Source organism: Urocampus carinirostris, chromosome 16 (genome assembly GCF_059441175.1).
Source record: "Urocampus carinirostris isolate Australia breed hairy pipefish chromosome 16, RoL_Ucar_1.0, whole genome shotgun sequence".
In the NCBI taxonomy this organism is placed as follows: domain Eukaryota; kingdom Metazoa; phylum Chordata; class Actinopteri; order Syngnathiformes; family Syngnathidae; genus Urocampus; species Urocampus carinirostris.
In genome coordinates, this window is record NC_142364.1 from 14,861,542 (window position 1) to 14,879,559 (window position 18,018).

General features: G+C 42.3%; 1 protein-coding gene across 1 annotated transcript; it reads left to right on the forward strand.

Moving 5' to 3' along the window:
• On the forward strand, positions 1–17,750 carry LOC148350367 (TNF receptor-associated factor 2-like). The gene is made up of 11 exons (XM_088355349.1): positions 1–270; positions 5,256–5,468; positions 5,570–5,648; positions 8,325–8,423; positions 8,490–8,651; positions 9,682–9,756; positions 9,820–9,894; positions 10,614–11,174; positions 12,483–12,660; positions 14,092–14,240; positions 17,298–17,750. Exons 2-11 carry the CDS (start codon positions 5,281–5,283, stop codon positions 17,514–17,516), a joined length of 1,785 nt encoding a protein of 594 aa, XP_088211475.1. The 5' UTR covers positions 1–270; positions 5,256–5,280; the 3' UTR covers positions 17,517–17,750.
• The last annotated feature ends 268 nt before the right edge of the window (positions 17,751–18,018 follow it).

Sequence of the window (18,018 nt, forward strand, 5' to 3'; positions counted from 1 at the left end):
TTACGCGGACGATTGTGTGTCATCGAGTCCGCCGATAGCCCCGCCCCCCGCGTGACGTCACCATCGCTGGTGTTGCGAGGGAAGCAATGGCGTCGCTGGACGAAAACAGTCGCCGCTGCCGGAGAGCTCGTCCGTCTCGTTGTTATGTGGGGGAAGTATGAAGAAGCCCGCCGTCGTCGCGCCTCGAAAACATCTACAAGTCAAAGCTCGGGACAAGGACGGGCAGGCCATGGCGGCTCGTTAAGGCGAGAAGAAGGGAGCGGGCAATTGGTAAGCGAAATTATCACCCCCCCAACAACAACCCAACCCCCTTCTCTTTCTGTATCTGGCTGGCTCTCCTCCGGGTACCACTTTTCCTTCTTCTGACTCGAGGATGCTGTGACGGCTTAGCAACAAGGAAACAATGGAGGAAAGAGAGGGGAGGGGGGCCACAAAGCAGCCACTCGGTACAACGTGTCAACAAAAAGGCCGCGGGGGCCTCGCTGGTGGCTGCTAGAACTGTGTTTGCGACTCCAGTTTCCTCCCATCTTTACGATTAATCACGGTTACATTTTGTTAGAGGTGGGCTGGGTCGTTTGAGGTGTCTTTAAAAAGTTGTTTGGGAAATATTTTCTCTATTGATTGTGTCTTAATGTACAACTGAGTTCGAAGAGCTCTTATGCTTCATTTACCACTGTGCCTATCTGCTCACATCTTACTTTTAGCAAAGCTGTCCGGGGCAGAAGACATGTTAGAGGAATGGGTGGGGAGTGCTGGAGAGTGACCTCATGCTCGTCCCTGCAGGTTTTCACTCTGTTTCTGTTTGTAGTGAAAATGGTGAAAGTAAGAAAAGGCCTTTTGCAAATATGGTCCAAACCCCAAGAAAGATGAAATAATAGTTTATTCATGCGCGTCTAATCCATTTGCATGTGCATGATGAACGTGCTGACTGAGGCTGCAACGTCAAAAGCCAGGAGATGGCAGCAGCGAGTCAAAAAGTTCCAAATACCGTGAAACGCCCAACCCTCTCCAGGCAGGGGTTTGCTTCCCCACATAAAACAGAGAGTACTGGTTTTTATGGTTACTAGTAGCTGGAGGAACCTCCTGATTTGACTCAAATACAGCACCTTCATCATCTGGTCGCTGTTGTTTTTCGGGGTAGTGCGTCATCCTGCTCTACAGAGATATTAGATCCTAAAACAATGGGGGAAATACTATTTTATCCCGAATTTTATGTATGACTGTTTGGTTCACATTCACATCTAAATATGCATTGCATCACTTGTGGATTTTGTCTTTATTCGGGGGAACAAACTTTGCGGCGATGATGTTACAGTGCCGTGAAAAAGTATTCCCCCATTCCGGATTCCGTAAAGACCTATTGTTGGGATCTAGTAAGCCTCCTTCCACCTGAGGGGCCCAATCAGCTGTAGACATTCCATTGTTTTGTGAGCCCTTGTTTAGGGCACCTCTTCTTCCCCCGCATGGGTCCATCACCCCCAAAACTTAACAGAATGACCTAAATACCAAAGAACCCAGGAGGAGGCTCCCACATCACTCAGATACAGCACCTTCATCATCTGGTCGCTGTTGTTTTTTGGTGTAAAACGTCATACCGCTCTTCTGAGATGAGCCACACAATACTGATACAGGGGGAAAACTACTTTGTCTCGATATAGTATTAAACTTATTAAAAAAAAAACATTTGTAATAACATTACACAAGCACCCATTCAAATAATAAAGAACAGTTAACATTTATTTTGGCATGTCATTTTTTAAAACCTAATAAAAACCATTCAACTGCAAAAGCTTTTGAAATAGATGCCAACACATTAGCTAAAACTACCCCAAAAATCAATATAACTTATTTGATACGTTATTACCAGTGTTATTATTGGAGGTGGGGTTAAATAGACTCAGTCGACCACAAAAATGACAATGAGCTATTTTCCGCGGGCATCTCTGCTGTCTTTTAGGGGCACCTTAATGCCCACGAGCACCACGTTGGAGACCTCTGGTCCAAATCATCTGACCAGTTGTCTCCTCAAATTAATCAGGGTTTGGAATTTAATGATTTTGTACCATTCCCATAAAAGAAATTTCAATAAATATTATGGGTGGGTGGAAGGATAATCTTTGGTTAGGAGTCGATTGTATCCGATACTAAGGTGCCTATTCGATTTATATCACGATTCTCGATAATTGCGATTCGACAAGTAATGTCATTCGATATAATTGATGATAGCGATTTAGTGCATTCGCCTAACATGCGAAAGGTCCCCGGTTTGAGACCGGGTGGAAACACATGTTGGCCTGGAGAGGGATGGGCGCCACCAGGCTGTACTTGCCCAAGACACACCACATGAAATGGTGCCCTGTGGTTAAGGGATCCAACCAACCAACAAAAAAAGCAATAAGCAAAATTAGGGACTTAATATTTTATCTTGCTTTCATTCTAGAAAAAAAATAAAAAATACCATTGATGTAATACAAAAATACTACTTCAGTACTACTCTAATATAAAAATAATACCACTTAAATACTACAAGTGAAACACTTCAAAAATACAACTACGGTAAAAACACTAAATAAATACAACAAAAATACTACAATGGAAATACTACGGAAATACTACTGAAATACTGAAACAATTCTATGAAATACTTCAAATATACTTTTCAAGAAATACAGCCCAAAATACCACTATGGAAATACTACAAACATACCTCTGAAATACTAAAATAATACAATGAAAATTTTTCAAAAATACTTCTACAGAAATCCAACCAAAAGAACTACTACCACAATACTATAATACAAAATACTACTACACGAATATTACAACAGAAATACTACTAAATAGAGATACAGCAATATGCCAAAAATACCACTATGGAATTACTACAAACATACTACTGAAATACTAAAATAATACTATGAAAATACTTCAAAAATACTTCCACAAAAATACAACCACAAATTCCACGATTGTTATACTATAATAAAAAAATGCTACTACATAAATATTACAACAGAAATACTACTAAATACAGCTACAGAAATACTAAAATAATACTACTATGAAAATACTTTAAAAATACTTTTGCAGAAATACAACCAAAAATACCACTACCATAATACTATAATATAAAAATAAAACTTCATAAGTATTAATTAGTAATTAATTAGTAATATTACAAAAATACCAAAGAAATACAACTAATATACAAATATTAGTACTAATACTAACTAATATAATATATTAGTTTTTTTTCTTTGTGTCATGTTTTGATTAATGTATCCTACAATACCTTCAATAAACATTTATACTACAATGGAAATACTACGGAAATATCACTGAAAACTAAAAGAATACTACTATGGGAATACTTAAAAAATAAAACCAAAAAAACTACTGAAATACTAAAATAATATCATGAAAAAACTTCAAAAATACTTCCACAGAAATACAACAAAAAATACCACTACCATAATACTGTAATACAATAATACTAATACATAAATATTAGAACAGAAATACGACTAAAACAGCTTCAGTAATATTACAAAAATACTCAAGAAATACAACAAAAATACTACTATAAAAATACTACTGAAATACTAAAATAATACTATGAAAATACTTCAAAAATACTTCCACAAAAATATAACCAAAAATGCCACGATTGTAATACTATAATACAAAAATGATACTACATAAATATTACAACAGAAATACTACTAAATACAGCTTCAGTAAGATTACAAAGATAATAAAGAAATACAATAAAAATACTACTATGGAAATACAATAAAAATACTACTATGGAAATACTATAAAAATACTACAGAAATACTAAAACAATACAACTAAGGAAATACGTACGTACCGGATATGACGTCACAAAATTCGATTCCGGGGATAACGTCGGTTTTTAAAAATCGCACGCCACCAAAAAAATCACGATATATTTATGAAAGGTTTCTTTGGTCCCAGTCTTAATGAATACATATTCGATATTGGATTTGTTTCAATTGAATGTGAATCTACCGTATTTTCACGATACTGGGTCATAAGGCGCACCCCACTAAAATAGTTTTTTTGTCCTATATATTCCATACATAAGGCGCACCGGACTATAAGGCGCTACAGTGGGAACATCAACAAAACAGTCGAATAGTTTAGTCCAACTTATTAACCCCTTAACATTCTGACGGCTCGCAAAGAAGCAAATATGTGTCTTAGACACGTACGGACACGGTGTCTGTTCGATGTCACCAATCACTCAAATGCGTCATTCCACATATCATTAGGAAGGTTAAACTCTTGGGATTCAAGAAATGCCAACCATTTCTTAGTTTCTATTTTCTTTTTTGCTGGCAACTGTGTGGACAGCAAAGTAAGAATTTCATTGTGCAGGGAAACGTGGTTCTTCACCGAGAATATGACAATAAACACATTGAATTGAAGTGAATTTAAAAATAGACTCTTGACAGAAACATCAAGACCAGTCTGAAACAAGATACTGGGAAAATATAAAGCCGGGGTAGCTTACCAAAGTCGTCTTGCAGCCATCACATTCAATGATAATACGCAACTATGGTCCTATTACATCCGTGAGTGTACTAAATCCAACCGTGTAAAATATTTACATACACCAAAACACGCAATAATGACAACAAATAAAATTTGAAAAAAAAAAGAGAAGCATCTGCATCGATGGACAATGCTTGTTGCTAGCTGACTGTTTAGCCTGATTATTCCTGTTTACAAATACAGACTAGTAAAAAATGTTGTCTCCAGGCCGTAGAGCAACCTAACTTGTGATTCACATCTTTTTCGGCCAATTGCAGGCTTTGTTTTGCCCCGCTTTAGCCTATGCAGGCCTGTAAATGCTAAAAAGACCCGCCTCCTTGAGCTCCGAATAACTTTAGCCAATAGTGACTGATTTAAATGATGATTGACACATTGGTTCGGAAATGAAATGCCGTTATATAAATCCCAGCATACACCGCAGACTACTTCGCCTACAGGGGAAAATCGAGCCGGCGGCTGCTTGCCTTAGTTGGGAGACCTTGCGACTCAATATTGATCCATATATAAGGCTCACTGTATTATAAGGCGCATGGTCAGCTATTGGAAAAAATGAAGGCTTCAAGGTGCACCTTATAGTCGTGAAAATACGGTAATTTTGAATGGAATCGGAATATTCGGATCAATCGTCAGCCCTAGTGATGCAGGAAATAATGGAAATGAGTGTCTGTCCTTCCTAGGTGTGAAGGCTTGCGATCGGAGAGCATGGCCACCCAGGAACCGTCGCCTCCCTCTTCTATGGAGAGCAACAAGCCGGGTTTTCCCAAGAAGATCCTGGGCAACAAACTGGAGGACAAGCACCTGTGCAAGTGCTGCCACAATATCCTCAGGCGACCCTTCCAGGCGCAGTGCGGCCATCGCTTCTGCTCCTACTGCTTCAACCTGGCCATCAGGTGGGATCACGTGTACCCCGCATTTTAGGCCGGGCCTTAAATCTACAAGTCTCTCAAGCTTATCTCGTTGAGATTTTCTCGGTCTACTCATGTCATTGCAGTAACGGACCACAGAAATGCAAAGCTTGCATCAAGGAGGACATTTTTGAGGAAACCACATCCATCCTGAAACAAGGATGTGTGAGTACTGTCATAGTTCATGTCAAACGGAACCTGTAGGTACAGGATTTTTCGGATTATAAGTCCGGGGTTCGTACGGGTGCCTGAAATCCTTGATAATGCTTGAAATTTACTGTTGAGTTTTCAAGATCAAGAAAATGCTTGAATTTTGGGTGATGTGCTTGAAAATGCTTGGAATTGTTGCCATTGTCATGTTTATTGGCAGTCTGACTCTATTGACCAAGCAATACATTGAATTTTTTTCTTCCTTAAAGTGCGTGAAAATGACGCCGACAGGCCTGCTCTGGCGGCTTGTCATTAGGGCGTTATTGTGTAAAGCGTCAGCACCCCCCACTGGTCGCACCCAAGAGGGCAGCTCTGTTTACAAAACCAGCTCTTTTGGCTTTCTTTTAATGATATATTATCAAAAATAATAAGACCACTGCCCGAAGATGGCTGGGATGGGCTCCAGCCCCCCCGCGACCCTAATGAGGATAAGCGGTACGGCTAATGAGATGAGATGAGATAAGACAATATGCACCATTTTCTTTCATAATTAGTAATTTCATATGTTCTGCAGGGGATCCCTACAAAGCATATGGAATATAAATTAAAATATTCACAGTTTTACCAAAAACTGTGTAAAATACAAAACAATTTTAGCTTTTTACACAATGGACAGATTTCAAGTTGAACAACAACAGAAAAATCCCTAAAAATGAAAAAAGCAAAATAGAATATAAAATATTAACTCTTCATTGCTAAATAAAAAAAGATAAAATGCGAAAATAAACCACTTACAATTCTGTTTTCACCAATTTAGACACAGATCCTCTGAAAAACATGCGAAAAATATTAATGAAAAGAAGTAAACCAAAAAGTAAAAGATCAGCAGTCTCTACGATTGAAAGATTGAATGCAATCTGCTTTGGATGAATCGATATCATTAAAATAAGTCCAAATTTGGCTCGTTTTTCTCATTATTATACATACAGTACTTCCTTTTTTTGTCTTCTGAATTGAACTCAATTAATACCCAACACCTTGAGAGCATTTCCGTGTTTGTAAACAAGAGTGACGTAGCCAAGCTAGCCAAGCAATCTTGAAGCAGAATGGCAGAATTCATGTCAAGTCAAGTCATTTTTATTTGTATAGCCCTTAATCACAAAGTCTCAAAGGGCTGATGTCAGTTTAAAGCAGCCAATTCACGCAAAAAGATCGTAAATCATAGATAGGGACAGCTCATAATAGCACAAAGTAGCTGCTAGCAGCAAGAGAGCAACTTTGTTTTAGTAATTTAAGTCAACAAAAACAAAAAACAAATGTTTTCATTTATTCCTTTGAAGGTCCAGGAAAAATTGGTCTTGAAATTGCTTGAATTTGGCTATGAAAGGGGTGCAAGAACCCTGTACGTTTGGCCGGTGGTGCGGCTTTTACTCTGGTGAGACTTGTGTGAAATTATAAACACATTATTACTGGGTTTATCATTTTACGTGTTATTCACACACTAAACCCCAAGAGGGCGCTCTAGGCCTGTGTTGATCATTTCAACATTGTTGGGGTTGTGCCGAAAACTGTCCCCCCGTGTGAAATGACCCCTTCCCAGTATTCGTCACTCACACAAACGTCACTCAAATGACTTTGTATCTTAATTTTTGGAGAATGTAATAGAAACGTGAAGCACAGGGCATTTAGCACCTTTTATAGAAATCACGTCTGAGCAAGTTGAAAATATTGACTTTGGCAAAATTACACCAACTTCTCTTCCGATCAATGGGCAAGAGTAAAGAAGTTGCTTTTATTGCAATTAACCAGTGATTGAAAACAGTAATCTCACGGATATCACATGTATTGAAAACTGTTATTTTACAGGAGTCCAAACATTTCAGAAAGCGGGCCAGATTTGGTAAACTAACAATCTTTAATAAATTCACCCTCACCCTACCTGAAAGATTTGCTGTGCTCGGTGTTTAGCGTCGCGACCTCGTAGCTCACCTTTGTAGCCTTTTCATTTGACTCGTAGTGTCTTGTGAAAAAGCGCGGCAGGCTGTTAAGACCACTTCCAGTTGTTTCCCCTTTTTACAGTGTTCGTTTCCGGTTAGCTTTATGTAGTTTGGTCTAGCAGTGCCTCTTGATGGTCTATTTTTTAAAAACAGTCACAGTCTCTTGGCAAATTGAAAAAATATTCACCTTTAACTTGTCCTGAAAGCGGCGGCCCTCACAGTCAACTTTCCTTTTTCATTCACAGTCGCCAGGTCGCAAATGGGGTAGGCTAAATTCTCACAGAAAGCCAAGGGCAAGGTGGCCAAAGGGCTACTGCCATCATCTGCTTAAACGGTAAATCTTTGTACAAATGTATTTTATACTACAGTACACTTTACTGTCAGGCCACATATTATTAATTAAATGAACTGAGCCCTGGTGGCGGCCACCAATAATTTAAGGGACTAAACCATTTGGCAATTTAATGCAGGGGGCTTGCAAGGGTCTCTCCTAGCTTATAAACCAAAAGGACGTCATTGGTGCGTACCTGCACAAACCTTTAGTGGTAGCGTCACTGACTTTGGATACTGATCGTATAAGAGGACGATTTTAGTCAGACGCAAGGTTTGGATACCGAAACATTCGTAAGATGGGTCGATCGTGAGTAGAGGTACCACTTTACGACTGTTCCTTACCTTTTGATGAATTTTGCAGGCGTTTCCTGATAACGCGGTCCGTCGGGAAGTGGAAAACCTCACGGCTGTTTGTTTTAACGAAAACTGTTCTTGGAGAGGATCTATCAAAGAGTATGAGGTGAGTCACTAAAATCCAACACTTTGGACTCTGTCCTCAATCTATTTGTATGTCATCCCGTCTCAGCTGAACCACGAAGGCAAGTGTGAGTTCATGATCGTGCCGTGCCCTTCCTGCAAAGAGCGCATCCGCCTCAACGAGCAGGAGCGGCACAGCGAGCGCGAGTGCCCGGAGAGGACGCTCAACTGCAAGTACTGCAAAGAACCCTTTCATTTTAAGAACATCAAGGTGAGCAAATGAAAACATACCGTATTTTTAAGACCATAGGGCGCACAGTGTGAAAGAGCGCAGGCTCCGTAGCGGGTTCTATTTCTGTGTTTAATACAGCAGGAGGCGCACCCGCCCGATAGTGCATGGGAGCCTTCTGCTTGCATAAAATGTTTCCCATACCGCATACAAGGTGCAAATGCTTCGTGCTTTGCTGTTATATTACATCCCCTAAAAACTAGATACAGAAGTAACGTTTGCGTAAGAGGTCACAAGCTGATATGCTGAGGAAGCCGGGGCGGACGACCTTCACGAGATATCTTAACTTTATTTGAGAACCCTATATAGACCAATGTTGAACGTCTGGAACTTTGAACTTGTCCCGAATGCGTTCCCTTTTCGCCATATCTCCTCTCTGCGTATTTTTTGGGGCGATGCCCAACAACGTTCTCTCCAAAATCGGATAAAAACTTTTAAGTTTGTTTTTCAGCTTCTTCCAACCAGCGAATCTTTGATTCATTCATCTTCAATTTTCCAGGGCAGCTGCTCAGTTTCCATGTTATTCTGCGTAGCGTAGAAATCAATACACCGAGGCGGACGAAAACACGAAAAGAATTTAACAGAGGGAATGTGGGGTTTTGGATTGAATTAATATTTGGACTCTGTTCCACCTCTGGTAGCACAATAGCTTTCAAATTGCTAGATACACTACGGCGTTAGCATCCATGAGTACTTTCGCTAATAATGCATTGCATGTGACGTCTTCTGCGCAAGCGTGATATGATGGCAATCGAACATTAGACGCTTAAAAGTCACAGGAGACGTATAGAAGTTGCATTTAGTTGGAAATGTAAACGATCTCACAACATGGGATTTTACTCGGCCAAGGTTGAACCTATGAACCCTCTGTTTGAGGGCAGGTGCCCAAGCTTCAGGCCACTAAGCTGGTCTCCGTCCACCGCTCTGGAGGCTTTTATGTGCCCCTTATGGTCGTGAAAATACAGCAAATGCATTTCCTCCAATTTTCACAATATGTCTATTTGCCACGCAGGCCCATGATGAGATTTGCCCCAAATACCCGATGATCTGCGAAGGCTGCGCCAAAAAGAAGATACCCAGGGAGAAGGTAAGCTTGAAGGGTTTTTATCTCCATGATCCAACAACTGATTTTTTGTGTCCCGCCTCGCAGTATGTGGACCACATCAAGTTCTGCAGCAAATTCAGGATGCCGTGTCGTTTTCACGTGGTGGGGTGTGACATGTCGGTAGGTGGCCTCATTCTTTTCTTCATTGCTTCTTGCACAAAATCAAGATTTTTGAGGTCCATCATCCATCAGCAAGTTTATATCAAACAATTACCAGTCCGGGCAGCACGGCAGCGCAGTGGTTAGCTCGTGTGCAGCACAGTTCTAAGGTCTTGGGAACCTCCTGTGTGGGTTCAAATCCAGCTCCAGACTTCCTGTGCGGAGTTTGTATGTTCTCCCCGTGCTTGCGTGGGTTTCCTCCGGGCACTCCGGTTTCCTCCCACATTCCAAAGACATGCATTTCAGGTGGATTGGCCGGTCCAAATTGTCCCTAGGTGTGAATGAGCGAGTTGTCTGTCCCTGTGTGCCCTGCGATTGGCTGGCACCAGTTCAGGGTGTCCCCTGCCCACTGCCCGATGATTGCTGGGATGGGCTCCAGCACCCCCGCGACCCTACTGAGGAAAAGCGGTGCAGCTAATGAGATGAGATGAGAATTACCAGTCCAACCACAAAATGGAACATCCAGTGAATTCAAGTAATTCTGAACCATATGTTGCCAAAAATGCACAATTTAAAGAAAAAAAAATTAATACCAGATTACAATCTTATATAAGGCAGGGAGGGTCATACCTGCGGCTCCCGGGCCAGTTTAGGCCCACTAAGGTTTTTAATCCGGCCCGAGAGACAAGACTTTTTTTTGAAACGACGCACACCACCTTTAATCAAACCCTTGTTGACAGGTGGAGAAGGAAAAGACCCACGATCACGAACGGGCCTTTGCCTACGAGCACCTCAACCTGCTTCTCCACTACATCATGGGCATGAAAGTGAGCATGGAGGGGCTGCAGCCGCAGGGTCTGGAGGTGGCAGGACACAAACTGGTGGAATTGCAGCAGTCCCTCAGGGAACTGGAGGCCCGGGTCTCCAAGCTCAGCACCACCTCATCATCCTCCGGGCCTCCCGTGCAGGGAGCCGCCACCTCTTCATCCTCCAGTTCGGGCCTACCGCCCCCGGCCCAATTGCCCCTGCCGTCCGCCCTGGCCCCCGCCCTGACCGTGTCCACCTCCTTCACACCGCTGCCCAGCTCGGTGGGTGCGGCCCTGGAGTTGCAGCTCCACAGCGAGAAGACCAAGGTGGTCGAGCTGGGGCGCCGCTGCACAGAGCTAGAGGTAAAGTCGGGCACTTTCGAGAACGTGGTGTGCGTTCTAAACAGAGAGGTGGAGCGCTTCGCTACCACCATGGAGGCCAGCAATCGCCAGCACAAGCTGGACCAGGACAAGATCGAGGCTCTGAGTAACAAGGTAAACCTGTGTGTTAAGTAGGCTTAAAGGTATTCCCAAATTCTTAAACATGCAAAATGTGAGAATATAGTACCGGTATATGTTGAGAAAATGCATTTTGAAGACAGCATGTCTAGTCTTTCTCATCCTAAGCTGTGATGTCATTGGAGGAACACCAGCACCCTAGCAAGGCAATCGCCATATCAGTTTATGTGTTAATTAGTCGAAGAAGTTACGAGTGTTTTAAGCAAAAATTTGGAAGTAGTTGTGGAGAATACCTATGAGTTGTGTCGCAGGGGGATGCAGTAATGGTACAACAAAGGTCGAGCAGGTAAAAAGGGTCTGACTGTAAAAAATAACACACAGAGAGCCGCCAACAGGCGCTAACCGGGACCGATCAACGAAAGGCAGCCGTGGCTTCTGCGGAAGAAAATGAGGCTGGCCCGCCAAAAACACCCAGTAAGCATACAGGCTGACTGGGAACCAACGTAAAGTGGCAACGTCTACGGTGATAAACACGAGATAGCTGGGAATAAATAAACCAAAGGACGCGGCAAAACTGGCGCGAACGCCAGGCCAGCCGGTCAAAAAACATGCGGTGAGCAGCCAGGCTAACCGGGAACCAAAAAAAAAGCGGAAAACCGAAAAAGCGGCAACAGCAACAGCGATAAACGCGAAGCCGGTCGGGAATACATCAAAGGACACCGCAAAACCAGCGCAACCAACACTAGCTAGGCCATACAGCAAAATAACGAGCTCCAACTGGGAGCAAACAAAACGGGAAAGCCCTCGGCAGCCCCAACACTAACGGGAAACTAGCCGGACAACAAAACACAAATGAAAAGCCACAATTGCCGAACTAAAAGAAGGCGAAGGCAAACGGGGACGCACACTGTAACGGCAGCAGGTAAACTTACCCCAGGCTGATTTGGGAGGTTGAAGTAAGCAATTCCAACAAAACTGTCACAGTGACAGGGTAAGCAAAGTACCAATTTCTTCAAGCAGAAATAAGCGGAGTGCAATCACTGTTCACAACAATAACAGTCTGTTTCGGAGCTGGCCTCACTTGTTGTGCTAATGGGATTTTCTTTTTTTAAAGTGTTGTTTTCCTGCTATGATGTCACAGTTCTAGAGGAAAAAAGCAGAATGGATCAACATTCAGGCTAAATTTCTATAGTCCCCTTTGCGCGTGGAATATTTTCAATATTTATGGGAGGGACACTACTCGTTTTGTGGCTAATTGAAAAAGAAATTGTTTGTGAATACCTTGAAGTATAAAGAAAAACGATTTTGTATTGTCTTGGGTTGATCCGAGAACTGGTCTCGCAGGTGCGGCAGCTTGAGAGGTCGGTGGGCCTGAAGGACTTGACAGTGTCGGAAATGGAGGGTCGGCTTCGGGAAATGTCTGCCACCACCTTCGACGGTGTCTTTGTGTGGAGGATCTCCGATTTTGCCAAAAAGAGGCAGGACGCCATCGCCGGACGTGCCCCTGCCATGTTCTCGCCAGGTATGTAAACACAAAACTTTCAATGCTTAATATATACCATAAAATCCAGACTACAAGGCGCTGATTTTATGGAACCATCTTAAAAACAGTGGCGGCACCTAGAAAAACAGCAAGCTGCTCTTCACCACAACACATGCACTCTAATTACCAAATACCGCAGTGACGTCCGGAATCATTGAGAGAAATTAAACTATGTTTTTGACACCTTTATCATTTAATACACAACAGGAGCAAAACAAGAGATTAAATAGTACTTTATTGAATATTTACTACGTACTCACAATATTTAATCTTTTTCTCCCACAAATCAAGTAATAATTGATACATCCAAAATAAATTGTATGGTAGTTATCTATCAAAACCCTAAATTTCTCTTTCTGTATCAACAGTGTTAATCATAGGTAAGATCTTAAGCCCGAGAATAAGTACTTAAACGATCTGTGGATACTAAAGAAAACCCTCAATAATGGAATAAAGAATAAAATATATATTTTTTAAAACTATGCTTTGGCTCTTGCTGACCCTACATTGTTCTTCTTTGTTTCTCTCTCTCTTCAAGTGCCACACTAGATAAGCACGTATTGACTGTAGTTTATGGCCCAATTTTGAACCTGTCAAAATGACAAGACGTCCTTAAAATTTTCCCATTAACCCTTTAAAAAAATCTGTCAATGATGGCGTATTGTCGCTTAATGTAACTTCAGCAAGAAATATGAAAGATAGAAATTTGTATACAGTCTTGATTAACTTAAATTTGGTTTCAAAAGACAGGTTTTAATTTGTTATCATAAATCACCCCTCTTTCTCCTGAGCCCTCACAAATAAAATATCAAATTTCCGGTTTGCTTCTGGCCAGGTCCTGAAAATCAAGTTGATTGGTCGGGCTTGGGTTGTGTCAGGCTGGATTATTTTTAAGATATGACGTCCAGCTCCAATATCATTGCTGAAGTTTCCTTTAATCCTCGAGGAACGCTAACAAATGAATCCAATTTGGGCCGGTACTGTAGCAACCACCAATGACGACACAAAAACGACTTCCAACTTTGGGCTATTCTCCACAGGACGGTTGCCGTGGTGCTGTTGAAATATAGGGCTCACATTTTACGCGAAGCAGCCGCCATACACGTTTTCTTTAAACAACTCGAAGCACAACAGAAAAATGACATAACTGAAAACGGCGTTCTGAGGCCGAAAGTGTCAACTTCAAATTCCCCACGCTGTTGGCGACGGGGGTGCGCCGGGCTTAGAATGTAAATCGTCTTAAATTAGTTTATTTTTATCTCTGTTTCAGCTTCAAATCCGGTACAAGGGCAAATTGGGTTTCGTTCTTAAATTTGTTTATGTGGCTCCAATCGGGGGCGCTCTTGAGTCTGGAATTTATAGCAAGTAAGAAAAGGAACAAAAGTGAAGTCTGACCTGATTCGCGTGCAGCCTTCTACACCAGCAAGTACGGCTACAAGATGTGTCTGCGCATTTACCTGAACGGGGACGGGACGGGGCGCGGCAGCCACTTGTCCCTGTTCTTTGTGGTGATGCGAGGACTGAGCGACGCCTTGCTCAAGTGGCCCTTCAACCAGAAGGTACGGCAGTGTCTGAAACTCATGACAAAAAGTTAGCGGACACCAGGACAGGCAACTTTTCAGAGTTGTCGGGCCAGCCATAGAGTTGCCTGCCCCATTTTTTACAACTTGGAACACAATAAGACGACTAATAGAAAAAAAAAGCCATTATTGCAAAGTATTAAGGATTGATAATCAGAATATATAAAAGAACAACACTTTAAAATGAAGTTTATTATAAATTTACTTATAACATTCATTGCATGTATATGACATGGCTGTTTTCTCTCAGCCATCAGTATGTGCCTGTATTTACTCATCTTCATGAAATGTTTGCGTTGCGTCGTCTGCTACAAGCCACGTGAACACCTTTCCACGATGCTTTTGTTGTACGTTTACGTTTTGTAGAATCATATATTTTGTTAGCTTCTTTTGAATCTTTCTTCTGGGGCTGAGGTTTTGGCTTGATTCCTGGTAAGGATATAATAATAATAATAATAATTTCCTTGTATTGTCATTCTGTGTAACAATGTACACAGAACGAAATGTCGATTGCACCTGACCCGTTGTAGCGAGCCGATGCAGCCGCAGCCAACAGAGGGCGCCGCCGACCACTTTTTAAGTCTTAGGAATGACTCGGCCGGGGCGCGAACCACCCACCTCCCAGTCTCAAAGCGGGCGCCTTACGTCAGAGTGGGCAGTTTCCACATGCGTGAGAAGATAAGATGGACATTGTGGTTCAGCCTTTAAGCATATTTATTCCTCAAGAAATAGCAAACAACAACACGGCTCCATTCAATACAACATGGAGATCAACAATTAGCAAAACGAAAAATGGTGTGTGCGTGATGACGTCACACAATGGAAAAAGTCAATAACACGAGTAAGAGCGCTATTAAATTGACAAATCTTAACAATTCCTAACCACTTCTCCATTTTTCTTGTGATCTCTGTGCATCTACTTTGAAAAATGATATGCAAATGCACTACCTAATAACGCTCGGGAAAGTCCGGAAGCACAAAGTTATTCGATGCAGGCTTCTGATTGGCTGCCGAGTATGCAAATTGCCAAAGAACCAAAATTCAGAAATTTCCAAAACGAACAAAGATTTCGAAATCAGAATAAAACCTTCTATTTGTTTAAAAAAAAAAGAGAGAGATTTTTTTTTTCTTTCTTTTTTTTCTTGAAAAAGTTGTCGGCCACCCGGGCAGAGACGTTTTCTAAGTTGTACACCCGACGTAAAAGATGCACGCCCCGGGCGTCCGGGCAGACGTTATTTCAAACGCTGGGTACGGTACTGAGAATAGACAAAGAAATAGAATGACAGTGGTACCACTACTGACGAATTCAAATGGTTCCAGCGCTGACGTTGTTTAATAAAACTGTTGTGAATCAACACGTTTTCCCAGTGAAATGAAACGGGATTAATCTGTTCCAAGATCAACCTAACCCCCATTAATCAACTGTAACTGCCATTGGAGGTACACTAAGTCGTAAGTCGTAAGTTTGGGCACCCCTAATCATTTTCAAGATTTTCCTTAATAAATCACTGGTTGTTCGGATCAGCAATTTCAGTTAAATATATTAAATAGCAGAAAAACACAGTGATATCTGAGGAGTGAAATGAAGTTTATAGGATTTACAGAAAATGTGCAAAAATTGCTTAAACAAAAGTAGGCAGGTGCATAAATTTGGGCACCCCAACAGAAAAATTTCATCAATATTTAGTAGATTGTCACTAATACTAGAGGATTGTTCGCGAGAATCTGCTGATACTGACTGGAATCCATGCGACCTTCACCTTTACCATGATTGCCAGTACCTGGACTGGCCACCACCAAATTTTACTGTGGGTAGCAAGTCTTAAATTAGTTTATTTTTATCTCTGTTTCAGCTTCAAATCCGGTGCTGTGTTCTTCTTCCACCATGCTATGCTCCTTGTTATACCCAAATAACTCAATTTTGGTTTCATCAGTCCTCAGCACCTCATTCCAAAATGAAGCTGGCTTTTCAAATGTGCTTTATTATACCTCAAGCAACTCTGTGGCATGTGCGCAGAAAAGGCTTCTGTCGCATTCCTCTCCCATACAGCATCTCCTTGTGCAAAGTGCGCTGAATAGTTGAACGATGCGCAGTGACAGCATCTACAGCAAGATCATGTTGTAGGTCTTTGGAGCTGGTCTGTGGGTTGAGTTTGACTGTTCTCACCATCCTTCACCTCTGCTTGGATTTTTCTTGGCCTGCCACTCCGGGCCTTAACTAAATCTGTGCCTGTGGCTTCCATTTCCTCACTATGTTTCTCATAGTGGAAACTGACAGCTGAAGTTTCTGAGCTAGCTTTTTCTATCCTTCCCCTAAACCACAATGTTGAACAATCTTTGTTTTCAGGTCATTTGACAGTTGTTTGAGGCTCCCATGTTGCCTCTCTTCAGAGAAGATGCAAAGAGGAGAACAACTTGCAACTGGCCACCTTAAATACCCTTTCTGATGTTTGGCTTCACCTGTGTATGTAGTTCAAGGGTCAATGAGCTTATCAAACAAATTTTGTGTTCCAATAATTAGTGCTAAAGGTATTCAAATCCATAAGACAACAAGGGTGCCCAAATTTATGCACCTGCCTACTTTTGTTTAAGTAATTATTGCACACTTTCTGTAAATCCTATGAACTCCGTTTCACTTCTCAGGTATCACTGTGTTTGTCTGCTATATGATATATTTAACTGAAATTGCTGATCCAAACAACCAATGATTTATAAAGGAAAATCTTGAAAAAGATCAGGGGTGCCCAAACTTTTGCATACGACTGTATACCAGATTGTGTGTTACACATAACACATGATGGGGCGACCTGGACACATCATCAGTGACTCTGCCAGGGTGTTTAGGTTCTTAGTCAGACACCCTTACTTTGGCGACCCAGCTGAGGAGGATCAACCCCTAGCTTGTGTCCAGGTAGCGACTACGCCACGCCTCCCCCTTCCTTAACCAGAGCCAGCTTGAAGCCTTTTAGATGCTTGGGTAAAATACATGAAAAAACTAAAAAACGTTTTTTTTTTTGTCATCTTTCCTCACGGCAGGTGACGCTGATGTTGCTGGACCAGAGCAACCGGGAACACATCATCGACGCCTTCCGACCAGACGTCACCTCGTCATCTTTCCAGCGGCCGGTAAGCGAGATGAACATCGCTAGCGGCTGCCCTCTCTTCTGCCCGCTCTCCAAGCTGGACGCCAAAAACTCCTACATCCGCGACGACACCATCTTCATCAAGGCCATCGTGGACCTCACTGGGCTCTAGAAGGTAGAGAGGAGCCGCGACCAGGTGCTCAGTTTTGATGACCGTTTTTTCTCTAAGGCATCGCGCCCTTCCGCTCCTTTGGGGAGTTCACAAAAGTGTGCCCGGGCGCAAAGTCGGGGGAAAAAGTCCGCCACCTGGTGTTTGTCTCGGGCGCGACACCCAATTGCTGAGGGCGCGTCGTAGGAGGAAACCCAAAAGGTACGCCGAGGACTGAGCGGGAATGTGATGCGCGGATTTCTCATGGCGGTTTTAGTTAAATGCGGGGTTGGGGTGTGTAGTGGGAGGTTCGGGGGGTTCTTCTGCTTCTTCGTCTTGAGATTGTCGGTGTCGTGAGCCTCTCTGGTCTCGTGTTGAGTACATTTTGCATAGACAAACGTGGAGTTCTGTGATAAACAAGGCTTCCCCTTCCCTTCATTTTTGCTCCCTTGGGTGCCACCTGCATGCTAGTAGGTGCCCGACGTCCTTTCAGGCTCAAAGGCAAATTGTTGTTAGGTCACGGTGG